At 40.4% G+C, this 27,868-nt stretch overlaps 1 protein-coding gene across 1 annotated transcript; it reads right to left on the bottom strand.

Annotated features, from left to right (window-relative positions):
• Positions 1 to 810: 810 nt before the first annotated feature.
• On the bottom strand, positions 811 to 26,395 carry LOC119744936. Its single transcript, XM_038221155.1, has 11 exons — positions 26,200 to 26,395; positions 21,058 to 22,187; positions 19,717 to 19,814; positions 18,321 to 18,539; positions 16,571 to 16,658; positions 14,128 to 14,249; positions 12,988 to 13,093; positions 8,384 to 8,565; positions 4,704 to 6,761; positions 3,261 to 3,360; positions 811 to 2,659 (listed from the first exon to the last, which is right to left on the bottom strand). Exons 2-11 carry the CDS (start codon positions 22,045 to 22,047, stop codon positions 2,516 to 2,518), a joined length of 4,107 nt encoding a protein of 1,368 aa, XP_038077083.1. The 5' UTR covers positions 22,048 to 22,187; positions 26,200 to 26,395; the 3' UTR covers positions 811 to 2,515.
• Between the last annotated feature and the right edge of the window lie 1,473 nt (positions 26,396 to 27,868).

The following is a 27,868-nucleotide window of genomic DNA, read 5'->3' on the forward strand; positions in this document are numbered from 1 at the left end:
TTGTTTTGAACTTTTAGTAACATGTGCGAGCGATGCACAATAAGCTCTGGCCGTTGCAAAAAGTCGAGTCTTGCATGAAATCGACCAAAATGATCCCTGCCGGAGCTGAAAAATGCGCGACGCCGATGGTACACATGGAACACCATACTTTTGGTAAATTTTCCGGAGAAAGACAGACCCGACCGACCGGTCACCAATCATGTAGAAGCTCCTGCCCGAGCTTAAAAACAAATCCCCCCCCCCCCCCCCCCCCCCCACCTATGCACAAGCGGCGTAGCGTTGCCGGCCGAGGCATCAAAAGGGTACCGAAGCACACTTTTTAAAGTAGATTATCGGAGACTGACACCGAAGGTACTATATTCTTGACCCAATATTGGATTTGGATTGAATTCCCCGACATTCGCAGTACAAAGCCGCCAGAGTGGTAGAGGTCCCATACCAACAAGACGAATCAAATGCAGTCTTGGGAATTTGGAACTTCAGCAGTGCTCCCCGAACATTTCCAAGTATACCTACCTCACGCGCGCCGTATTCACGCACACGCGCACGCGCGTGTAGGTGTGCTCGGAATTTCTGGGGTAGCGTTGCCAAAGTTTCGAGAACTGGATTCGATTCTTCTTGTTGATAGTGCCCTGTACCGTTATCTTATCTTGAACCAAAATCTGTACCGTTAAATAACGCCCCCGCACGATTTTCACTCGATGGCGAGCGCTTCCTGATGCTAGGATATACATGTAGCCCCACCTAATAAAAAGCAAATTATGTAAACTTGTACCACAAACTACTATACAAAGACACAGACAGGATTAATTTCGGAACTATCGCAAACGTTACTGTATTTAATGTATAACAGCTTTCTAGCAAAGGAATCGCCCCATTATTCTTTTAAAAGTTAATTCAAGAATGCGATACGCGATTTCAAGACGCAAACAGTTCATGAATTATGAACACTTATAAAGAATATGTACAAGTTAGCCCTTTTACAAGTTGCACTCGTAAAAAAAAAAACGAACAGAAACTAAAGTCACGAAATTATAGCTGCAAAATATATATTCTTATTGAATACACCACAGGAAAACCCTTTTTTTTAAACAGTGCAATTACAAATACAAACAATAGAGAAAGTAAATTAGTCGAAGTAAAAAGGGAGTACATCCATGCACTGTTGTACATATATTTGGTTGCACATTATTTTGTAAGACACTCGTAATATATAGGTTGCTGTCCAGTAAATACACTGCCATAGACCCCCTGTGATGATAAATCACCCACTTCCAAGAAGTGGAGGAAAATACAACTCTCCAAGGTGTTTGAAACACACATCACATTAAAGCTTATTTCATCATCTTTTATTTTATTTTAAATTTTTGTTGGGTAATCCAATGACTTTTGGGATAAATTTCCATCCAAAGATGATCACCTCTAAAAGTAGTAGTTCTGAAGCCCATGACCATTTTGGGAAATGATGCCTTAAAGCTCATTACAAAATAGACCAAATTTAGGGCACAATTTCATCCCAATTTCACTTAAATACAAGCTCACAGTCCTGGTCACGGCTTCCATCCTTTTTCTACAAACCCTCAAGTTCATGACCCACAAACTACTCTAACTGCAGAGAATTTGAGCGCATGCAAATTGTCATTTGACCGGCGTAGGCAGTTTTGGGCCTATTTACTGGCCTGCACCCCTAATTAACAAAGTATTTCACTGGTGTCATAGAATTTACAGACGCCATGTTTTGTGCGGTGATCACTGTACCATTGAAAGCAAGATCAAGATTTAACAAAATTATGTCATCTTCAGAAATTGAAAATTCAACATCACCTTTTTTTTTGCAAGGAAACTTTTTATCAAATAAACAACTCTTTAAGACATCCAATCTACTGAAATCATTAATGGTCTCAATGTACAGCAGTTCAAAAGCAGTTTTCGAAGTGAAACAGGTAAGTTGAAAGTTTTCACACACTCTTTTATTTCAAAACTCGGTATTTATTTATACAATGGAATGTACAGTAAGATGGTCCTTGTGGACTTAATAGGGGCGAGTCTGGCCAAGTAGGCCATGTCCTTGGGCAAGCCACTTCATCCGACTTGCCCCTCTCTACCAAGGAGTATAAATGGATACCAGCATTAGCTGGGGAGTAACCATGTCATGGACTGACATCCACTCCAGGGGAACGGAAACGAAACTGGAGAATTATGCCAGCATGATGGGCCATATTGGCTTGTGACGTTTTTATTTTTGACATAGAAAACCACTCCTTCCGTCAGTCATAACACATAATGATTGTCTGGTCAAGTCCATCAAAAGTTAGATCATATGTCCATCACCACTGAAATCTTTCATCAGGAACAAGTAAAAGAGAATGAACAGTGATGAAGGAATGCCTTTGTTATAATTCAACTGAAAAACTTTGTCACTTGACTTAACACTGGATAACTTGGTAATGACTTGTGAGTTCAGTACAATGTGCCAAGGTAGTTGCAGCGTATGGTGTAGCAGTTCGTTCCTCCCCTATACCTGCAATGGGGACCCTGACCTCGGTGATACATTCGGGGTTGAGCAACGGAACGTGCTGAGCTGATCTTGAAAGGTGTCAATACATCGCAGCTTGCTTGACATCAAGTCTCTGGCATAGCTTAGGTACTCGGATAAACCCTGAAGAACAAAAGTTAGCATTACATGTGTTAACATGCCAGTGCTCCATTTGTGTTCTTGTGGTCTCAACAAAACTCTTTTTACGAGCAAAATATATCTCTTTCATTGATCAATGTTCAAAGGAGTCACAGAAGTGGCATCGAGCAACTCCTGAATGTGCAATGCATGCTCCTTGTACTTGCTGTCAGCTGGTCATTGATACTAGCTGTCCCAGCAGATGAATTAGTGTGCACAGTTAATTGTGTGAATTATGCGCCTTCACTTATTCAACTTCTAACTGAGATTTGAACTATCTCAAAAACTGTGTCCTTTTGTACATTGCTTTATACTAGAGAGTGGAGACTCTAAGTGTCAACATGTACGTGCTACAATAAACAAATATAACAATGTAACCTGCGATGGACTAGCATTCCGTCCAAATATTTGTCGTTTCATGCTACTGAAACCGGAGATAAACACCGGTCTGATGGGCCACATTGGCTTGTGACAGACTTAACTTGTTTTTTTTGGTTGTTGTTGTTTTTTGTTTTTTTTACTATAAGGCAAACTCCTTCACACAACACCAATCTCTGAGCATGGATGATTCTCTACTTGCTCCTACCTTTTCCCCGTTGTGTAGTTGCTTGATCAGCCTCCATTCCCTCTCACACAGTCGCTGTAGTTCATCAATCTGCTCGGCATGAGCCGACACCAACAGCTCCCTGGAGGAGGATCATTTGAAACAAGTCATGCAACATAACTGACAGGGAAGTTTACAATTAAAATATTTCGTGTACAGTGATGTCAACTGCTCTTCATCATAAAGACCAGAATAGCCACTGACAGAGCTAAAGGCACAGTCCATCAACACTGGACACCCAGCTACCAACGCATTACACTTTTTTTTGTCAATTTCTAAATACACTTATACAACTGGAAAACGGTGTTTTTCATGGTAAGACCATGGTTGGCTAAATACCCATCTTGCCTGAAACGCATATATAAAGGCATACACTCATATCAGGCGACCCGACACAGAGGCCACTAATACAGAGACACGATTGATACCTCTGGCTACAGTCTATCTGGCAGTGACATTTTAAAGATATTAATGAGGTGGTACCTCACTAATGTGCATGTCGTCGCAGACGCGACACATGAGTTCACGAGTGCAACGTGCATGCAAGCATGGAACCAACTCATTTATGAATTCTAAGTGGGGGTTCGTGACTCGTGATCAGAGAGTTCAAGAGTTTGAATCCAACTGCTAGTCATATGTTGTGTCCTTGGGCAAGCCACTTCCCCCCAACTTGCCTCTCTCCACCCAGAGTATGAATGCGTACCGACAATAGCTGGGAGTAACGTGTGATGGACTTGCATCCAATCCAGGGGGAAAAGAATGTTCTCAGTCATTTTATACTAAGGAAACCTGAGATGAACACCGGCCTGATGGGCCATATTGGCTCTTGACGGACATTACTTTTTTTTTACCTCACCAATATGCATGTCACAACGTGCATGCAAGCATGGAACCATGAACTCAATTATGATTTCTAATAATGGTAGCAGCATTTAGTGCCACTTGCTTTATGGAAAAGTTATTAATCAAGCTGACATTGCATCAGATCTGTCTCATTTTCTGGAGGTTTCCATTGTAAGGCCCCCCCCCAAAAAAATATTCGGTCTCTGGTCAGACCAAAGTTCTGGAATTGACGCGGGGACGTGGCTTTTTTTTCTTTTTCTTCAAGCTTGGATTGTACAGACAAGGTGGGGTACTATTTTGCTTTTTTAGTGTCATGTACATTGGCGTCCTCCATAATTTGCCTTGGTGCTCTCGATCATTTGCCTTGGTGCAATTTCCCATTCCTTGGTGCTCTTTGATACAAAAAATTGAGGAGGTGCAGCAATAGAGGGCACTGTTGGAGCTACAGCAGAACATTTTTGAAAAAACAATTGACGCGCATGATTAAAATCGACGCGCGCGCTGACCAGAGACCGACTTATTTTTTTTTTGGCCTAACAGTTAACCTTACAATTTAAATTGTTTAAAACCAATTGCACATACGTGGCTTTCTCCATGGCCGAGTTCTGTCTTGGTAACAGCAAATCCTGGCTCACATCGTCAGTGCTGCTGGTCATCATGTTGGGCAGTTGAAGTCTTGGCACCAGACCTTCAATAACTCCCTCTCTGACAGTAAATCCTCTCCCCTGACTACTGCTGTTGCTAGGGAGATTAGAGCTCAGCCAGTCATCATGATTATGCCGGACAAGAACCTTTTCTTTGGCAATTGGCGACTGCTGGAAATCCGCCTCAGATCTGATTAGCTCTTGATGAACACTGCTACTTAGAGATTCCTTGGTGAAGGCCTTAGCTGGTACAGGTTTGCTCGACACAGATGAAGAGGTGTTACCCCCCGCAAAATCTGAAACAGGATGGAAGGCCGACGGTCTGGATTCTGACCGCAGGACCTCCACAGTAACTGGAGACTGGAGCACATTTCTGGGATTAGAGGACAATCCTCTATAGCCTCTAATCTTCAGGTGTTCAGGCGTCTGAATGGCAGATGGCTCTGACTGGGAAGGTTGGTAAGACCCAGTCGATGACACGTAATCATGAAAACTTGTTGACACGATAACGCCACTCTGATTCTCAATATTTTTCGCAGGCTGCTCTAGCCACTGTGAAGAATCCACAGCTTCATTAGCATCGGTTACTTCTTGATTGGGCCCACCGACAGATTGAGATGTGGTTCTTTGGACATCCCTTGGTGAGGGAAGGCTCTCAATACCTTTCACAGTGAGTTTACTCCTGAAAGAACCACTAGGGCTCTGGCTTGCCACAGGGTCTCTTCGATTTACAACGCTTCTAGTTTGAGCATGGTTGGGTGAGGTAGTATCAGCTTTGCTGGCTTTGTACAACTGATTGTTTATGGGCGTGTCAGTTTTTGGGTCTTGTCTCTTAATGCAAACTTCTGGATGGTTAACTGGGGAGGTTTCGTTATTTGTTGTAATAGGCACATTTTGGTGTTTTGGAAACTGCTCCGGTGTGGGTGCAGACCGTGTCCTGCTTCTCTGACTGCTCCTGGCTTTTTCATCATACTTGCCGTGGGACAATCCATGGGATGGGTAACCCCCAGCCAGTTTGTTATCATCCACAGGAGAAACGAGGGAGTTCCTGAGGGCATGATCGATCTCGGCCAAGAGTTCCATGGTGCTGTCCGTATCTGTGCTGCAGCTGGTCTCGCTAAGCCTGGACTGCAGGCTGTGCTTCACGGCACTCGAATCGTTCCTCCTAGACCTGGTCCTGGTCATCTCATCATCTGCTGAAAACCCGGATTCCTGGTCAGCTGCATATGCTTCACTTGCGCTGATATAGCCGACCTGTTGGTCAAACTTCTGGGTAGAAATTGCAGATTTGCTTTCAGCAGATGACACACATCCAAGAGCACCTTCTGTGGTATCTCTCAGAGAGGTCCTGGCTCCTAGATCAGCCTTCTGCATCTTGGGGCTATGAGCATACCTTGGATTTTCTACCTCCCAAGCTTCTCCAACAGTCTTAGTCTGAACCTTCGCCTTCTCGGGTTCCTCGGGAGGATACCAAACAGGCAGGGACTGACCGTGAAGGAATGCCTCTTTGGTGTGCACTTTGGCCTCCTCACTTCTTTTTGACTGCATCTCGCTGTTGTTCTTGAGACTGTCCGGGGAAACACTCGGACCCTTCTTTCCAGTCGAAGATCTCCTGGATGAGTTCTGGCTCTGATTCACTGCATCGTTTATTCTTGGCATCGGTTTGCGAGCCGGTGTCTCAGTGTTCTTCCTGTCTCCGTGGCCGATATTCCTTCTGGAGTTGAACACCCCATTCTGGTTCTCATCAAGTTTTCTCATACTCCTAGGGTCCTTCTGTTGGCAGCCAGATTTGTCAGCTGACTTCTCAAAGCTTACAGTCTTGACAGGGGTAACCTTCCTGACGGAAGGACTTTGATGGGCCACTTTGGGGGATGGCAACTGCTTTTTCAGCATCTTGACTGGTGTTGATGTGGTGCCTGGACTAAATGTGTTCGGGGTTGATGGATAGGGAGACACCGGCTGCTGAGATGAAGTCTCCTTTTTCAGTTCTTTCACTCTAAGAAAACAAAATTTACAAAAATTGATTAGTACAAAAAAGTTAATTTCATATTTCCTATCAATTTATGCAAGCCCAGTAAAGCTGGTCCCTACATTTGGTCTATGAGGTGTACGGCTAGCTATTCGTAGTCATCTAAGGCATTGTTTGTCTTTGGCCAAGGTGAGAATTAAGCAATTCTAATTCACAAGTGACAGTTAGTAAGTGTGTACCAAGAGAAATGAATGCTGGCCCTCTGGGACCTGCAAAACATCCTAAAAATTAGTATTATTTTTCTTTTTTTAAAGAACATGTTTTCCTAGACAAAGCTTTTGTAAGTAGCACCGACTTCCCAATTTTTATGTAACTAGTCAAGTCAACCAAAACTCTCTCTTATATAATACCCAAAAGCATTACAGTAATAAAACGACAACTGACACTTAGACCCCGTTCCCACTTGATCCACCAATTGGTGGATCTGATCCACCTTTTGCCAAATTGCCGGATCAGATCCCCCAATTGGTGGATCAGATCCGGCAATTGTGTGTAGTGGGAACGCTAACCGTTATAAGGTGGATCAGGATCAGATCCACCTTTTCTGATCCACCTCTGGACCAGGATACAGATCCCCCAATTGGTGGATCAGATCCGGCAATTGCCGGATCACGATCAGATGGGAACGCAAAAGGTGGATCTGATCCGGCAATTTGACCTGTTAACATCCGCCCGGTGCTTAGTGGCGCGAAAATGTTGCGGTCTCATGAACGAAGAAACACGTTTTCAGGCGTGTAGCTCATGTGAACATTTCCAGCGTATACAATATGCACAATAAACAACCGCTGAACTACGGGCTAGCACCGCGCATGCAAAAGCGCACGTGGTATCCTAAAACTACACTAAAGGCCTTATTTTTGTTGCATGTTCGTCCATTACTAAACCTTTTTCATTCCTGAAATTTTACTTATTTTTCCATCCATAAATGACTCTGAGTCCGCACTCACCAAAAGACTTCACTTTGGCACAGAATCATGGAAAAGCTTACGAGTATGCGATGAGAATAGTGCCGATAACGCGGTACGTACGGAGGTGACAAATCTGAAGTATTGATTATAGAAAATTGGAAAATGATGTCGTAGTACATCATGTGACCGTTTCCAATGAGAAGCTTCAGAACCAGGGAATCCCTTATCGATGCATTGGTTTCTGCCGTGATGTCACACAATGAGCGGCTCTGTTGGATTTCACCTGTTAATTTATGCACGCACGGATCCTCTACGGATCCGTGATTTATGTTGGTGAATTCGCGTAATTTTTGTCTGTGAATTCTGATAGTGCTGTTTGAAAACTGACCCATCCTGGCCTAGCATGCAACCATGCAACAGTGGCACTCCCACAGAGCGCGCGTAATTCCGAACTCAGTGACCTTTCGGACCCAACATTTCCGTACGAAAAGGTGGATCAAGCATAAGTGGGAACGCGACTTGCGGTTTCGTTGCGGTAAGATAATGATCACACCAAAATGCCGGATCTTGATCCACCTTTTTCCAATTCAAGTGGGAACGCGGTGTTACATGTACATGCAGCTAGCTAATAAAACACTTGAAACCTCGTTACCAAAGTACTCTCAGGAAATACCGTCTTACCTATCAGCATATCTCAACGTGTTCAGTGTGTGTTCAACGGCACTGCTGTTGGGGGCAATGTTAGCAATCATACAAGTCTTGGAGTGACCCAGGAACGAATCCCGCAACACTTGTGTCAACTTGCTCTGACGAAACGGTGTGTGGCGCTGCTCTTGGTCCAAGGCCCTGATGCATTCTTTCAGCTGATGAACAACAGTAAAATTAAAGAAAAACTATCAACACATAACAAAATCAGTACATTTTCATCAAAAGCCAGTGGAAACATTCAGGGGATATGTTTCGCAAATTGTATACAGGTATTACAGAAAAATTGCACCAACATTAAGCACACATTTCTTTACCTTGGTGAGTTTGCATTTAATGTACGTGTTCTACATAACCCCTGAGGACCGACACACAAAGGAGAACAACAAATCCCTTCAGTCCTCGGGTGTTAGGACTTTTGTTTGAAACGGTCCTCTGTAGTAGGTTTGTGTGCTTAGTCTATGGGAGAGTGTTATATTACAGGGACAAAGGGAAACACAAAGCATTGTCCTCGAGAGTGTAGTAAAACAAGAGTGGTTGTACCGGTACATGTACATGTATGTGCAAGGAGATATCTACATGTAGAGTTCGGTCACTATTTTCTGGAAACTCTGCCTACACTTAAGTTACATGTACCATGCTTTTGGCTGCATGCTTACTAATGCTTACTGTCACTGTGAAATGGCGATGAAAAGAAACCGCCGCACATATTTTGCATACAAAACATTGTATCCTGGCTATAGGCCTAAATGAAATACATTTTGGTTATCGGGCACAGAGCAAGAATCAGTCCATCACATCAGTAGGTACCGTAATTTAGTTCAGAGCTCAAACATCTAATAAGACAATGATGTGAATAACTGTAAAAACATGATCAGGCACAACCTGATCACCAACTTAAGCCTGCGCCGCACGTCACCTTTCCAATTTTACCAGTTCACCGAATAATTGCCCCATTGTACAGAGGTGTGGGCTGAAAAATTGGACCAATCTGACAGGCATGCAAATTTTTCCGGATCCGCTGATTTCCTCGTTTTTTTTTTACTTCTCATGAAAGCCATTGCAAACTGAAAGTCTTGTGTGGTTCGGAGTTTCCTCATTTTTTTCTAAATTCCCAGTTGCATGCCTTATCTGATCGTACACTGGGAGACCACTGACCGGGCAGCCAGATGAAATCAAACATGTTTGATTTTTTCACATCAATTTTGAATCATTGACGGCTTCCATTTTGTCATCACGTGACTGATCAATATGTCACCGACAGAATCGGGCATACGTGCAGTTAACTTTGCGGTCTCTGCAATGGTGAAAAAAGTTGTACCGGTTATCCCGTAAACTGGTAAATTCGGAAAGGTGTGCGGCGGGCTTTATATGGAATTCTACAACATTGTTAGCAAGGCGCCAATAATCCCACAACATGAACTTACCGATAACACCTCTGTTGGTGGTATGATAAACATGCAACAATATCAGATTGAAAAATATGAGACTGAAAAATATAAGCTTCAATATCCTCTTGTTATATACATGTATCATGTTTTCATTTTGTGAATTCATGGTGACAAATTCATATGATGAGGAATTCCACAACAACCCACGTCACGGAAAGGAAACTCTCCAGTTTGCCGGTGTGAATCCTACAGGAAACTATCGATTGCGTATTCAATGGGACCCTATTTAGTGACTTCCTGAGGTGTTTCTCTATTTAACAGCAGGCTTTCCCAACTACAGTCATCCAATTCGATTTGAACTCATTCATGACAGGATGTGGCTTTGGTGTTTGGTCATGTTGATACATCTTGGTACATGTGAACACTCCCAACCGAGAATGACTTTATGCATGTTATGGGCAATTCCATGGTAACGTACGTTACACTTAAAGGAGGGTCTTCTGTTGACTCTGTGCTGTTATTCTATAAAGTCAAAGCATTGAGGGTGGACTTTCTTTTTCACAGAAGATCCTTTGAAATCAAGTGACTAAACTACAAACATAGGCCAACAAAATAAACTTCTAAAATCTCTAGCAATGTCTGGAGAGTTATATTTTGGTAACTCACGTTATGGTAAGACCAAAAAAAATACATGTAGTTCTGCTTCCGGTTTCCCTACCTACATGTACCCTATTCTGACAGCCCCTACCCTAATTGTTTTATTGGAAAAATGAGGAAAAAACACCCTAAAGCATCAATTTCCACCTTTTACCCTTGACTGCACGCAGACGCTTCCATGTGATAGTACACACACAAAAAATGCAAAAAAAAAATCCCTACCTACCTACCCTATTTGCGAATGCCATGTAATCCAAAGCAGAACTATTTTTTTTTTTGTGGCCAAATTCACATTACAGTTTTCCCGCCATCTCTGTTACAAGTTAAGAAACTAATAATCCTAAAAATACCCCGGTACGTCTTTTGTCATAAAATATGAACCTTTCCCTCTGCCTTCAAACAACAGGGGTGTGAGTGACCACTGATAAAAATAGCTGAAAAAGGTTTAAAAACAATGAACTTTGGAAATCTCCTATACTTTTCTACACAGCAAGTGAGGGAAAAAGCTGAAAAAAGCTGAAATCCAACACACAAAAAAGCTGAAATCAGCTTTAAAGCTGAGATTTCACACCCCTGAAACAAACACACACAATAACACCGTCATTTTGCAAATAAAAAAAAGGTGCCAAAATATTGAACTACCTAAAATCCATACTTTTAGTAAAAACACCTTTACAAATTTGCAAGTGCATGCAAATCCTGATCAGCGGCAAGTTTAGGCTGGTGCATGTTCAACTCAATCGGTGCAATTTTGAAATTGAATATTCTCTCAAGCCCAGCTTGGAACAATCAAATACTAAATTAAGTGAAAATGCACGATTCTTAAGTGGAACACTTCTGTATGAAAAATGGGAAGAGTACCAGTTAGCAGCAATGTTGATCACATGACCTTTTCGCTGGTAATCTGTTTTTGCTAAGCATAAATACATGCATGTACATGTATCTTCCATGGAGTCATATTGGTAGAGTATAAAGGATGATTGGACACTCCAAGGGGAGGAGTAAACTAAATCTTCAATTTAAAAAGCAGTCATCTTTACTCCCTATCTGGTTAAATTAGTATTTTATTTTCAAATATAATTTTTTGGGGACAGGGCAGAGTAACCAATTTTTAGAACATTTGATGCTCACCAAATGTTTTCGCTTACGGTAGCAGTGCCATGGGTCCTTGCTCTATATACCGGTAGTCCAACTCATAACATCCCGCATGTCCCGTAAAATGTATTGATCGACTGTCATACTGTAGTACATGTACATGTACAATGTACATACATCTTAGTTGTTCAATTTAAGCACAATACCTCTTAATGTGTAGCCTGGCCAATCCAGAGCTTGTCAGCAAGCCATATCCAATCAATTACCTCCTAACACAAGTTATCAAAATCTTCACAAAGTGTGTAACAAAATTAACCACTCCAAAATGGTGACGCCTCAGGAACAAAGTATGCTGATGGAATATGTAGAACCTTCAATATTACTCCAAATCCTATACAAATTCCCAAAAAATAATACATGACCATGCAATGCATATCTTCAAAGCATAACAAAAAAACACCTTTGCTATTTTGATAAATACTTTTAACCAGAAATCCTCCATGCAAAACAAGATCATTTGAATAACAATACCCCTTCAAGAACACGTTCTGGTACTTGCAAGGTGAAGCTCTGTTTGTTTGCCTATTGTTACAAACTTTACAATTTACTGGGTAGTCATGGTAGTGCACATGTGTAATGTGTGTATTCAGGATGTGCATGACTGCTTTTTGAATAAAAAATGACAAATGACAAGCACCAAAATTCCCCAGAAAATACCTTCACTTGACACATATGCTTGATGTTTTATACATTCCTAATTGTGACTACAAATAAAACACACAAGGCATATATGTTTGGTATAGATTGGGGAAAATGAAAAAAAAATCCCTACAGTTATTGGCAGAGGGTTTACAGGTCACTGAGGGCCCCAGAGCAATGTACATGTAGGGTCTATAGTGTACATTTTGTACGGTATGTTTGCATTTACCATTGTTTACCTAAAGGTACCCTTTAAATGATCATGATCAGAGGTTCGAATCCAGCTGCTGGCCACATGTGTCCTTGGGCAAGCCACATCACCCTACTTGCCTCTCTCTACCCAGGAGTACAAATGGGTACCAGCATTAACTGGGGAGTAAACTGCGATGGACTGACATTCCATGGGTGGGAAAGAAATATTCTCAGTTGTTCCATGCCAAAGAAATCAGAGATAAAACACCAGTCTTATGGGCCATAATTGGCTTGTGACAGATTTTACCCTTTTACACAATTTTTGGTTCTATAATCTTTTAAAAGTAAAACCACCTTCTTGTAACATTATAAAACCTCAGAACTCCAGAGTTCAACAGGATTTTTATTTTAATTACTGAAATCAGGTAAAATATTGACAAATCTTGCCCATGATGTACGTGCATGACCAAATGGTAAAAAGTCCTACACATTCTTTGAATTTACAATGAACAAAAAACATGGAAAATCGGGGACAAAACTACTCACCGCTAGTAGGCTTGTGTTGATCTCTGCACCTTCATAGCGTGTGACTTTGTCAGGATCCGCGGTGTCGCATGCCCTCTCACTGCCAGCAAGATCAATGAAGGAGAACCTACAAGGGGCAAAGATTGACAGACGGAATAATTCATCATTCCTTTCTGGGGTAAACAAAAATTGATTGATTTTTTTTTAAAAATGGAATTTGCCAACCCCAAGGCCAAAGGCCACTCAAGGTAGCAGCTGAAATATGCAATTTCTATTGTTTGTTTAACTGTTGCTGTGAGTGTTTTTTCCCCTACAAACTTTGCATTTGGAGTTTGACAAACTGTACATGCATGACATGTATGAAAGTGGACTCTAAAACAGTGTACCATGCGTGAACATTGTTAACCATTTTGCAAGCTTAGACAAAAAGTGAAAAATATAACCTAAACGCCACATAAAAATATACAAGACAGCGGGATCAGATTATTAACAGGTAGCGTTAGTCCAAAATTGGCATGTGGTTGAACCAATTCTATCTGTTTTCGAGAAATTTAAAGAGGATCAGCTTAAAGCTTTTAATTGATGATCAAAATTTAATACTTACAATTACTTACCATGGGCGTCGCCAGGATTTTTTCTAGAGGGGGGCAAACATATTTTCCCCAAAAAATTCCTGCATTTCTCAACATATTCTTGATTTCTCAGTTTTAGAGGGGGGCAGGGACATTCCCCCCCCCCCCCCTCATTAAATTTACACCACTTTTCTTCTTTTTTTTTTGTTGCTTTTCCAGGGGGGCCCTTGCGACGCCCATGTTACTTACTCATTATTAATAATTACTTATTAAGTTAATACTCCCCCACCCAATAAAATAGTACTTTTTCTGTCATGCCCCCCCCCCCAGCCCCACCCCTAATAATCAGTTTTCTAAGAATTTATTCTAAATGAATGTTATGTCTGCAAATAGGTTTATATTGTAATGCCCCATCTGGTTGAAATTATGGGAGGCCACTGAACATTAAAAACAAGTTTTTTGGGTTTTTTTTTTGGTGCTGTGAGTGCACTCTAGTGATTATGACAGCTATAAAAATTGATTTTGCCTAGTCGTTTGTATCTGAGCAGTTTTGTGTCTCAATTTCACCCCCTGCTACTGCATGGCTTACCTTCCTAGTTTGCGCCTGCCTCCATCCTGTAGTTGCAGCTGTAGTATGGCATGTGATCGAGAGGAATCAGCATTCACCCCTGACACACCCTTACTCCTTTGTTTATTACCCTGCTCAACAACCTGCACCAATCGAAAGACAGAAACAAACAAAAAAGGACTTACAAAAAAGCTGGTTATATTTCACATTATAACAACGCATCCACAGATTCACTTTCTTGATTGGGTAAAGAGCGGTTACATGGGATTTGCCATTCATGACATTTTAATTATTTTAACATGCAATGGTGACTATACCACGCCTCGCTCTGAAAAGCACTATACCCGGTACATGTACGCATGACAACTAATGTAGCAGACACAAAAACAGAGAAAGTTAACAATTTGCACTGACAAATCTGCATGGAAACCTGTGCAAATGTTGATGCAATACATTGAGAAAAGAAACAAAATAGACAGCTGTACCGTACTTCAGCTTGATACCCAAATCCTACTGGGCTCAGTGTACACGTACACGCATCCTCCCAGAGTGAGCTGCTTACACATATACCAGCATACTGCAGTTCTGTTTATTGAACTGTGGTCCCTGGTTCAATATGTATCCCCTTGAGTTGGAAAGTGTGGGATACATGTAACTTAAGTGTCACATGTCATTCATCTCACGCCAGATCCTGCACTGGGGAGGTGGTGGGGATGTCAGAGTTGATGGCTGGAGTGTCGTTGAGGGACCCCTCCACTCCAGGATTGAGATATGAGTTATTGTGATTGGAGTAGGAACTTTGATCCTCTCACACCAGGACAGTTTGGTTTTAAAGGGAATGTACAAAATTTGCTTTTGCTGCAATTTTCAGAAATAAATGGATTTGGAGGATTACTGTGTTATAGAAAATATTGTTAAACTGACTTGTTTCACGTTTTGGGCTTGTAGATGCTGGAAAAACCAAGAACACTTATCATGTTCTTGTAGTCTGGTTCCCTGACCCCACTTAAGATGAAACGGAGCAATTAATACACTTTGGGGAATTGTAAGGTCAGAGAATCAGTCTAGCAGGCTTGTACCCATTCACAGGTGTGTAATCAATTGCAAAGAAAAGTTAGAATAACTAAATATGAAAAATTAGGAACAGTTTTTGAATTGAAAAAAAAGCAAGTTTTCTTCCAACGCCGGTCGGCCGACCAGCGTTGGGAAAATACACTTTTTCTTGAAAAAGTCTGCACACCAGCAGCCACGATTTTAAAGGATGCTTTAGACTGTCGGTCCCTAACAATTTAGTAAGGCATTTCGTGATAATTTGATCATTTCGTTTTTTGATGTTTGCAAATGTTGTATCTTTTCTTTAAAGTCCCAGTGTCACTATTCTCTCAATCATGTCAATGCATGGCTATAAAATACTGCACTCATGTTGACACTAGGGACACACTGTACAAACTAAAACTATTATTACAAGGTTTAACCATCCGATTTCATCAGAAAATTCATCAAAATTGAGCCTTAACCCTCCTGCTCATCAGTCACAGACAATCAAAATTCACTTCCAGTTCCCCTTGTATACTTTAAACAAAGGTTAGTCACCAGCAGTCAAATCATATTATGTCCAGTAAGCACTGTAACTAGTCAAACTGGGTCAACAGACAAAGCTGGCAAGTTGTGGTCACAGCTGTTTTATCGCTCACCTAGAGTCAAAGCATAGAGCTCTGTAACACATTATTTAAACAGTACCCGCCAGTCAATCCTGCTTAATGCCAGCTGGGAATTCTTAACTGTTGAAAACAGTCACTTGTTTGATTTTGACTGAAAGGACTACGTACACTTGGCACAGAATATATGTTAGCATAATAATGTCTTTATTTTGCTTGAGAGCAGTGACACACCTATTTAAAAAAAAAATTGGGGGGGGGGGATTGGGTAATATCATATCAATTTTAAGGGAGCGGGTGAGCACTAGTAATAAATTCCTTTTTATGGAAGGGGCACGAGCCTAGATACCCCTTAGAATTATAAAATTACATTTATATGAATGTACCGGTAACTTGCTCTCAGAACTGGCTGAATAAGTCTAATTTTACATTTGAACTCACGAAGTGTGAAGAAATTTTTTATGGTAAAATTTTTCACACCAAAAATGATTTTTTTTCTCCTGAAATGATTGTATTACAAACTACAGTACCAGTACATGTATGTAATGAAAACATGTGTTATACAGTGGTGAGATTTGTCAGTAACGGTAGTTTTCTTAATTTCAGGACCTTTTTAATTTCATAGACCCTGCATGTACGTTGCTCTGGGGCCTCAATCACCCTCAATCCCTCTGTCGATTACTACATTTCATGGATTTTCATTACCCCCAATCTCACCCCTGGTTATACATGTATTTGTACCTGCCCACTCTTATGAAAATAAGTTGCTTTAGGGTGTGTTTTTTTGTAAAGTGATATACATGTACCTGCATGAGAGTTTGTGGGCCACTGATGTGCACCTCTTTGATGCCAGCTATGCACACACGGTGCTGGGCGTCTTCCCTGGCATGTACCCTGCAAGGAAAAGACAGGGAGAACATTAATGTTATTTGGCATTTTTAGATTTTTCGTGTTGGCAACTTTGTTGTTATAAATGTTACTGATGATGTTCTTGTTTATTTGGGCATGTAAGGTTACGTGAGGACAGAGATGGTTATTGTGATTGATTTTATAGCTACCGTACATTGCACCGAAATGGCAGCATCCAGCTGTATTCTCCCTTGGGATTTGAGATGGTGTTTGGAGTGTTTCATTGGCCCAAATGAGCAGTGGTAATAATGAATTAGTGCCTTGAGCACCAATATTAGGTGGATACATGCGCTTTATAAATTATACGCATAACGGTGTGGTACCCAGGTAATATGTTGTGTATAGTAGGCCTGCAAGTAACAAGTAAAAAGCCAATGTGATGATTTTTTCTTAGGAGGAACACTTTTTGTGCAACTTTCTGCACTAAAGTATGAAAACAATTTGACACCCCTTTATGGTTAATTTTACTATGTTTACTGAAAAGTGCAATTCTTTACAAAAATATTTACAGTTTTTCCATGCTTTTCCAGGCAACTGAGGGGGCTTGTTACAACTGATAATGTAGTAACCAACGGATAACGTATCACCAACTGTAATGTCACACAAATTGACCGATACTGTATCACTAACCGATAATGTAACAGATATTGACCAATAGTGTAGTAAATGTCACTACACTATCGGTCAATATTTGTTACATTATCGGTTAAGACCGATAATGTAACAACAATCGACTGATAGTGTAGTACATTTTTACTACACTATCATGACTATCGGTCAATTTGTTAGTGATACAACATCGGTCAATTTGTGTGACATTATCAGTTGGTGATACATTATTCGTTGGTTACTACATTATCAGTTGTAACCATGGTAACATGGCTATTAATGTGATGTAATTTCAGGAAGACACTGTTTAGTTAAAGTGCTTTTTGGTCAAATGTTGAACCCAAAATTTATTCATTTACAAGTGAGAAAGGTTCACTCATTGGCTTATTGCGATGTACTGACACAACAAATCACCATAGACATGATAGAGAAATTTACAACAGCAAAATATCCAAAATTCTAGCAACTGTTTTTGCTGAAATACATTGTTCGTGTAGCTGTATTGAACACTGAGGTTTCTGTCCGGAATGACATCACAGTTTTGCTCATGAATATGGAAATTCGAATTGAGCATAAAAACAAAAAAGGGAACCAAAATACCCTTTGGAAATGGCAAAACGAAAATTGAAAATAAGGTAAAATGGGACACAAAGGTGCAATTTCAAGGAAATTAAAAATGTTACATTGCCCCTCTAATAAAACAAAGTACTATCTAAAAGTTGTTTTATCTTCCCAACTGAATCATGTATGTAAGGTTAAGCTGTAAAGATGTCACATTCGGTATTCCACCAAACAAAAATTAAAATTCACCATTTAACCCATTTGGATCTTCCAACTCGCATCTCAAATTTCAATTATTTCCCAAGAAAAAAAATAATCTGGCTCAACACCTATTAGTTTTTTAAATATTCAAACTTCAAAATTCAAACATGTTGCAAATTAAATAACATACCGGTACAATCGCTATTCATCTTTAGTACATAAAAGTAAAACTTATATTACATAAAGGCAAAATAAAACCACGTCAAGTATCTGTACCTTTGGCGTTCATTCAACAGATCAAAGAGTTGCCCGCAGTAAATCTCAAAATAGCTGGCCCACACTGCCAACTCCTTGCCGCTCTGCCCGGACGCGTTGAGCGTATTGAATATATCCTCGGCGGCTAGTAGATAGAGGCCTTTGACGCCGTGGTTGCCTAGCATCGTGTGGGTCTTGCCAGCGCCGGTCTGGCCATAGGCAAAACAGGTGGCTTTACCCCTGCAGCGGATGGATGGAGACAATAGGAATAAATGAGTAAGGTTATTAAGAGAGAATGAGAGAAAACTGTTTACGAGAAAATAGAGGAAATCCTAGCGATGTGTCAATGGATAAACGGAGTGCTTTAATTAATGAGTCTAATATATATTAAATTATGATGATCCACTGTAATCATCCGTCCCAAAATAATTATGCAGTGCCAAAATAATGGTGTTTAATAAAAAGTGATTTGATTTCTTTTTTTTTTTTAATAATTCATTGTGATTATCTGTCGAAGTATTATGTTTTGAAGTGACCACAGTTGATCATGCAATGCCAAAATAAAAGTGGTTTTATTTTTACTAACTTTTTTTTTTACCCCCCAAAAAACATTGTCATTGTGATCATCTGTCAAAACAAATTAAAACCATGTTTGAAATAAAACGTGTTGAACATGCAATGCCAACAATTGTCCCCTCCCCCCAAAAAAATTAAAATCACAATTTTTTTCAACCCTGATCACTCAATGACATCAATCAATTTCTAAAAATAAATCACTAAAATACCTGAATGGCCTTGGGCTTTGCTGGTGACAATTTTTTTACAAAATCAATATTAATAAACAACTAAATACCCATCATGTACCGGTACGTGTAGGTAGCTGTACATGAACAGCACATGCTACATGGTTCAAAATGTAATTGAAATCACTATTCCCTTGTTTACAAGCTTCATTTGTACACTTTAAGTTTTAGTACTTGAACTCTGATTACCGTAATTTTTGGAATATAAGCCGCGGCTTATACGTTGAATTTGCCCATGAAAATATTTACTGCGGCGTATACACAGGGCGGCTTATACGTCAAGCCTTGAAGAATGAAACTGAGATTTAAATGTGCATTTAATTAATGTACTAGTAATATAAGAAAAAATCTGTTGCTGAAATGAATTATCAATCGTTACCGGACTTGAGGTACCAGAAAGTCATTAACAAACAGTGGAAGCGCGTCCCAAAAATGTACCAAAAGTGCGGCGGCCTGCCAGCCGGCCGTGCGTGAGTGAAAGCTGTCTTCGTTGCTGTCTGCGGGTTGCAGATGCCCAAAATTGGACTAAACTATTTGTTTTCGTTACAAGAAACAAAAATCGTTTTCCGGAAGAGCACAGGGTGTTGTATAGATATGTAATGTAGATGTCTCACCTGTTGAACATGGTCGCGATGAGAGGTTTGGCAGTCTTAGCATAGACCTCTTGGTTGCTGCAAGACTCTCCAAAGGTTTCATCAAAATGATACTTGTGCTGCAAAAAGACAAATATTGTTAATCCAAATCATGACTCTCAAAATGGTTTTTAGAAAATGCCAAACTGCAAAATATGCGTAGAACTGGGTTGAGAGGCAATTTTATTTGATATTTACGATCTCTCAAATAAAGCTTCTTTTTTTCTGATGTGCATTTTGCAACAGTGTGACATCGCCTCCTCCCCAGAGTCACTTCCTCAATATCAACGGTTTACATGTGTACAGGCTACAGGGTGAGTCAAAAAAAGTGAAACCCAAATGTTGGGACTTTTGTTAATTAATGAGTTCTGCATGTAGCACTTTCAAAATCCAGGATATGAAAGCCCAATTAATAAGCTTTCTTTTAGTACAAGAATCATTCAAATCAATCATGTACTTTTCAAGTTTTTGGAATTTTAAACACAACCACCGTTTTAAAGTATGTCCACGGATTACAAGAAGGTAAGTGTTCTTTCAGCAAAATGAAACAAAATCACATTCGGATGTGTGTGAATTGTTTTCGTTTTGCTTAAAGAACGCACACTTTATTTGTGATCCGTGGACAGAACTTTAAAACGGTGGATGTGTTTAAAATTCCGTAACGTTAAAAGTGCATGAGTGATTTGAATAGTTCTTGCACTAAAAGAAAGCTTATAAATTGGGCTTTCATATCCTATCCTATCATATGCAGAACTTCACTAAAACAATGGGCCCGACATGTGGGTTTTGCTTTTTTTTTTAACTCACCCTGTTTGTCCATTCCATAACAATTTCCCATGTATAGGCCTACTGGTACGTTTAACACGCACAGCAATTTTACATCCTACATTGTACTTTAAAAGTTTTCACAAAATCAGTACCTGAAAATGATTAAAGCCCGGTTTATACTTCACGCGAAAGCTGAAGCGAAGCGAAATTCGTGACGTCAACAATACATTCGAAGCGCATCCACCATTGTTGACGACATGAATTTCGCTTCGCACTTGCTTTCGCGTGAAGTATGAACCGGGCTTCACTGTCTTTCAGCAGGATGTCACCTTACCGAATACTACCACAGACTTTGTGCTTATTTTTGCTTCAAAGAGGAGAATCAAGGCAATTATGAAACGCATTCACAACAGCCATAGCAAAACCAGTCTTCACTGGGCTGTTGTAGTGTGCGTAAACCGTACATGTACATGTACTTGCTCTTTTGTGGATTTTTATCTGTTTTCAAGAAATTACGGGAGTGAAATAAACTAGACAAAAAACATGATGGCTTACCACTTGCATGAACTTTGTGAGATCTACTGCCACTTTAGCCTCGTTAATGACCAAAGTCCCCCGTCCCTCCATTTGGATGACGTCTTTCTCCTTGTCTCTTTCTTCCTTCTTGCTCAACGGCCGCTTCCTGACGCAAACTTTAATCCTCTCCGCCTCGTTTTGGCCAGAGCTCTGCGGTGTCCCATGCTGCTTGATAGGTTGTCCCGGAACCCCGTAATTGTACACAGAATTGTCCCCGTGGTCGATCACCTCGATGAAACTCTTCTTCAGTATCTGGGGAGCTCCGAAATTTGTCCTGTCGACAGCGACAGAAGAGCCATCTGGGGAATCCGAATAACTGATTTCGGAGTCCGAGAGCGACTCCTGCAAGACCAACCTTTTCCTGGCGCTGCTGTGTTTCAGGCGATTGTTTGGGTGTACCTTCGGAGAGGCGGAGGTAGGTTTGACAAATAAGATACCACCCGTTGTCTCCAGCTTACGGACAGTGCTGGGTGACAGCACCCCTGCTTTCAGCTCCTGCCTGGCTACTGAAAGAAGGCTGTCTGTTCCTTTGAGCTGGGAAGAGCTCCGTTGTCCCTTCAAACCCTGAGAGTTGTCTTTGGAACTCACTCCGGGACCCTTTGGTGTGGGAGATTTTTCCAGGTTTTTTAAGGCACTTTGTGGAGGCACAAGGTCTGTCTGCATGTCATCTCTTTGCTGGGTATACTGATGGTCATTATCACACGGCAATAACTGCTTCAGATGTGAAGTCTTCCTCTTTTGACTGTCCACATCTGGAGCCCTTCCCTTGTCCGCCTTGACCCTCTTGACGATGTGAACCAATCGGAAGAGGCGTTTCTTGTCGGCCAGGTCCGTGATGCCGAAGCGGGGATACTCCTGGATGGTCAGGCTGCTCAGCGTGTCCACGCTGCAGACGCCAAGCTGGAGAAAGTTGTCCGTATACTGGGCCAGGTTGGCTTCCTGTAGACAGTCTGATAGTCCGTTCACCATGATGTCTACCTGTGGAAGTCTCAGTCACTCAATGAAGTTGTAGAGCCAAAACCAGCCTTAACACTAGTGGCTCAAACTCTTCAACCTCACTGACAATCCCTTAAAACCGGCTAGATCATTGGTGGACGTTTGCATATCACCTGCCAATAGGAGAAAAAAACATTGAAATGAGGTTGAAATTACTGAATACAACTGTGACAACTGATTGTCCAGAGAGAAATGTTGTAATCACGTTTATAAGTTCTCCTCACAAGTCCATCGCAAGTCAAATCAAGTCAATCACAATCAAGTCAATCACAATTCAGTCCATCACGAGTCAATCGCAAATAAATGGAACGCAATGAAATAAAGTTAATTACAAATTAATACCAGTCGGCTCCGATCCTTAATGATATAAAATTTGTGATTACATGATCTGATACACCGTACCCTCTGGAGACGTGTGTACAATAGGGAACAAAAGATTGTGTACGTCTCCACAGGGCAATTTCTAGATAAATAGGCTACGTCTCCACAAGGTTTTCACGAAATAGATATATACGGATTTTACTCAAAAAGTAGGAATTTCCAAGCTATGTTGATCTGTCGCAAACGGAAGAGTTTTGAAGGGATATTAAGTCCAAATTTCAGCCAAGGAAATTAATTCTGGTTAAAGAGCACTTTCAAACTCGAAAACCTTAGTACATGTATGAGAACAAAGGAATGTCTCCACAAGGATACAAATTCCAGTATGTGTGTCCAAATGAGTTAAGCAACATTTAAAAATAAAATTGCAGGTGAGGCTTGGAACACATAAATACTGGTAGTCTCTGCATGGCAGCATCCCATTCAACAGTTTGCAATTTATAAAATACATTCAGGGAAGACAATCAAAAATGGTTTCCGCATGAATAAGGTCTATTTTGTACATGGTACAATTTACACTTTATCAATGTTCACAAAGATACATTACACTGTACCTGTATATGTACAAATGTACATGAAGTACAGGTACCAGTACTTTCAACAGGACTGACTGACTCAATTGAAGACATTTCATCACTAATCACCATTAATTCTTCAATTCAGTGCTATGTTCATCATCATCTACTGGTACCAGTATCTGCTAATAGCCTGCGGCCTGCCAAATTTTGTCATGGTGAATTGATATTGATCGCTGGTGTCAAAGCTTGGCCATAAACAAAGTGTCCTTGCAGATGAGGATCTCTCATGAAGAAACTATCCCAGGACAGAAGCAGGATTGAGCTGGAATGAATGGGAGGTTGGGAGCTAAGCTCACATTTTCTTTAGGCATTATTCAGAGGGTATTAGCAGGTGGTCTAGGGCTTATTAGAGCCATTGTGGTTCAGGATTAAGCCCTGTGATAAAAAAGTAAGAGCATTTTCACCAGTTTCATACAGGCTACAGGAAGCTTAAACATTGTTCACGTTTCTGGGTTTTCATAAATTATTAAATTATCCTGGAATGATGGAAAGTTACAAGAAATTCCATTCATAATATAATAAGACATCTTCCAAAATTATTATTTTTTTTATCATTAATTTCTTTAAGGCAAAATCTCAAAAATTATCAGAAACATGCTTGGTCACTTTAAAGTGACTATAAAGCATAGTTTAAAAAATCTTTAATAGGATTTTCTTTCCATTTTTTAGTTATTACATTTTGTAAATTAAATTTTTCCAAATACATGTAAGAAAGATCCATCCTCTGTAGAAGATCATACATGTTTCTCCTTGTTGGTACCGTACCCAGTTTGAAATCCTGATTAATATGGTGAACTGTATGGTTTTAGTTGAAACTTTCAGTGGCTGAAGAAAAATACAAGTGACGTTTCTGGATTATTTTGTTGGGTTGGGCTATAACTTTTCAGAGAAATTGTACCGTACTGTCAGGGTCACTTGGACAGCCAAGTGTATATTATCCCTAACAATCCCCATCCAGTCAAACTCCAACACCAGGGTTTGTTGTAATCTGAGCGAGTACATGTACTGCACTAGTACTAGTAGCTGATTGGGTTAGGCCATATTAAATTACTAGAGCGCTAACTCTTTATTCATCCGCACGGAGAAGCTTTGAAGCCGCTCTGGGCGCACATATTTTGAAGTTATCTGCGTGTTTGTAGAACACAATCAAAATTAATGGATTGAATTTTAAAAGTGTACTCTAAATGCAATGTGCAAGTAGAAGATACGCAAACAATTTAAGCGCGTCATGACGGTTAAAAAAATGCCACGGTGAAAAGCATCTGCAGCAGAGGGTGGCTCACAGGTTGCGATGTTTGCGTAGAGCAAAATGAAACGCTCATTTGCTGATCGTGCATTTCGGTTTTGGGCGTATCAGCTTCGATGACGCATCCGTATGGAATACAATCGCAGATGCAAATTGACGTACAAAATACGTGCAAAATTTCTAGTTCTCCATTTGTGTACAAGCATGGATGCGTCCAGCAGGCATCACTTTGTACACGAGTTAGCGCTCTAGTAATTTAATATACCTCTATGGGTTAGGCATACCACCAATGATCAGAGTCCAACAGTGTCTGTGTACAGTTTACCATACATGTTGGAATTTGCCTGAGTGAGGATTCAGAGGAAGGTTCCTAGTATGTAGGAGTTAGGTTTTGTGTCAGACAGGACGCCATTATTAACAAATTACACGTAGTATTCCCAACTTGGTCAGTCGGTGATGAGCAATTTCCTACACAGGACCTACCACACAGAGATTGATAGCTTGCTTATATTTTTAAAAGAAAACATGCAAGCAAATTCCTCTAAAATCAATGTATGTTTTAATAACTAACCAGTTTTTAATGTCTGTATTTTGTGTGTGTATTGTTTTAGTGTTTTAATCCAGGGCCCCCAGGGAGAACAGTTATTGAACAACTGATGGGGCTGCCCTGGTAAAATAAAATGATAATTCAATAAATAAATGAGAGTTCACTTTGGACTCCTTTCTTGTAAGACAAAAATCCACTTTTTATGTTAAATTGAAATACCTGGCGATGTTGAAAAGCAACAGGAATGTCATGGAATGAGGGTACGAACATGTCATGTGAAGACTTACCCGCGCGGATGCAACACGCGTTAAGTATTCACACATGTTCGTACAGTGCTTACGACGAAAGCCTGGGTCTGCGATTTACTTTCTGTAAACACGTCGCCCATGGACAAACATGTATACTTTTTCTAAATTAAGCATTTTTGTAATTCTGGACAGAACGAATATATACATGTACATGCAAACAAAATTTCAGCTTCCTCCATCAGGTATGAATATGAAAAAAAAATATTTGTTGTAATTGTTTTTGCTAGGGCAGCAGAAGTTCACGACCCGGTCGTCAGTCGTAATGCAATGATTAAAGAAATCAGCCAACCTGGGCTAATTTTGTATTTGGTGACTGCAGTTGTGCTATCAACAATGAATATTTTTACTACATGTATGACATTGACATTGACAAACTCCGCACATCGCAAGCAGCCAAGCACCCTTTGGGAACACCCAATAATTTAACTTTGACATGTTGGGCCTGAATGTGTGTCATGTAAATTCAGCCTACAAGTACAACAGGTACAAGTTGTTGAAGTAAGAGATGTGCCCCCAGTATAATGTAGTTAAACATCATGATTATAGATCGGAGCGGAGTGACGTCATCCGATGAAAACATATATGTGTTCTTACTCCTCCATGGTTTAACTTGACGTTTAACTTGACGGTTTAACGTCATCATCATCAGGAGACTGCCGAACTCTTGCTGGTGTAGTAAAACTAGTATTTTAACAAGGGCTACTACGGACGCTGAAAAAAAGAAAATGCTGCAGTTGTTATATTTTATAACGACTACTACATGTACATGTATAGTACATGTAGTAGGCCTACTAAGAGTCCGGCTACTGAAAAATTAGGCTGGCACTAGTACATGTACATCTCATAATAAACTAGTCACTAATACTAATGGACACTTGTAGGCAGTAGTAGAGAAATAGGCCTCACTGCAACGTTAAAGTCGCCTGGCAACAAATTAGGTTGACATGCTTGAGTTGCTGAGTATTTTGTTCAATTGACAAGCAATGAGGTGGTGAAAGTGAAACTAAGCAGTTTCAGTGTCAACATTCAGCAGAAACTGGAAATGGATTAAACTACAACCAGACTTACCCATTTAATTTCTAAATGTTTTGCTTTAGTTTGACCATGATTTGACTATCCGTTCGAATCGTCCCGCCGCTTGACTTGGAATTTGCCCCCGATTCCGCCTTGTTTACATCGCCGTGCGGCGCGGCGGAACGTACATGTACACCGTCTGTTAGCCAGCTAGCCTGGTTCGCGGTCTAGTCAAATATTGTGGCGCGAGGGCAAACGTCTCGGCGGAAACCAGTCCAATAAAACTTACAACAGCGCCCTCATACGGGACGTTGTTGTTTTGCCATAAAACAAGTGCACAATATGAACTATCTCTGACCGTGATTACGAGTTCAAGTTGCATATCTGAAAGTCTTGCATGAAATCGATCAAAACGATCCCTGTCAGAGCTGAAAATGCAACGCCGATGGCACATATGGAACACCATACTATTTGGTCAATCTCCCCCCCCGCCTCCCTTTGAGACCCATTAAAATGACACAGGCCCCGAGGCACTAAGCCAAGGCGATTCATAGTGCGAAGAATCTGAATGCTTTCCAAGGTCCATTTTACACCACGTGACTATTACATTATCACATTATTTCCTCTGCTCAAAAAAATGGCATAAAGTTATGGCGTGTTAAACGTTGCAATATTCAATATTTTGCAATATATATGTTGGATCACAGTGTTCAATATGTGTTTGTTATCTTTTACATTTATGTGCGATGTTCAATATAAGTGTGCGATGTTTTTCATTATTTGCGCGATGTTTAATATATTTGTGCGATGTTTTACAATATATGTGCGATGTTCAATATATGTGTGCGATGTTTTACATTTATATGCGATTTTCAACTTATATGTGCGATGTTTTCAATATTATGTTCGATTTTTTGCATTAAATGTGCGATGTTTTTCGATACAATTGTGTGTGTTGTTTTACAATATATTTGCGATATTCTCAAATATGTGAGCAATGTTTACACATATGTTTGACATTTCGAGCTATTTGTATTCGATGTTTCATCGGTATGTTTGCATTCGATCTTTTGCATAGCAATATGCATTTGATGTTTCCCTTTTCATTGAATGTTTCGTTAAGAGTCAAAGTCTGGTTACTAGACCGCGAAAATCTGACTATTTTGCCTAAAGTCAGTGTATGAGACGTCAGGGGATCGCGTAAAGTGATAAGAGCCAGACCTAAACGGTAAAAACCGGAATTGTGGGTAATTCTTTAAAGCTATAGTCCATCATTTGCAGCCATCCGAAAAGTAACTGGCGTAATTACTGTTGACTGAAAAACAAACTTGGTTGAAAAAGGGAACTAAACTCCCTGTGAAATTATTCTTTCTGGGAAGCTGTCATTTTGTAGTAATCAACGAAAGAAGGCATTTCCAACGGTGATTCTTAAGAAGCACCGTAGGAAAATTTAAATTAGTAGTTCGTTTTGTTATTCATTTAGCGCGCACAAGTATTGGAACGACGTACACGCGCGCGCGGTTGTTATAATTCGTCGGATCAGTGCGCGACGCCGCGTATAGCTGCAATTCAAAACAATTCAAAACATGATTCAATAACTTTTGATTTGAAATTAAGATCTTAGAATGCTGCTTTTCTCGGAATGTACAGCTGTAGCTTAGCTGAAACTTCATCAGGTTAGTTGCTCAGTATCCTTCATTGGATTTTGAACACTTTTGTTGCT

This window comes from Patiria miniata, unplaced genomic scaffold, assembly GCF_015706575.1.
Source record: "Patiria miniata isolate m_02_andy unplaced genomic scaffold, ASM1570657v1 HiC_scaffold_7, whole genome shotgun sequence".
In the NCBI taxonomy this organism is placed as follows: Eukaryota; Metazoa; Echinodermata; class Asteroidea; order Valvatida; family Asterinidae; genus Patiria; species Patiria miniata.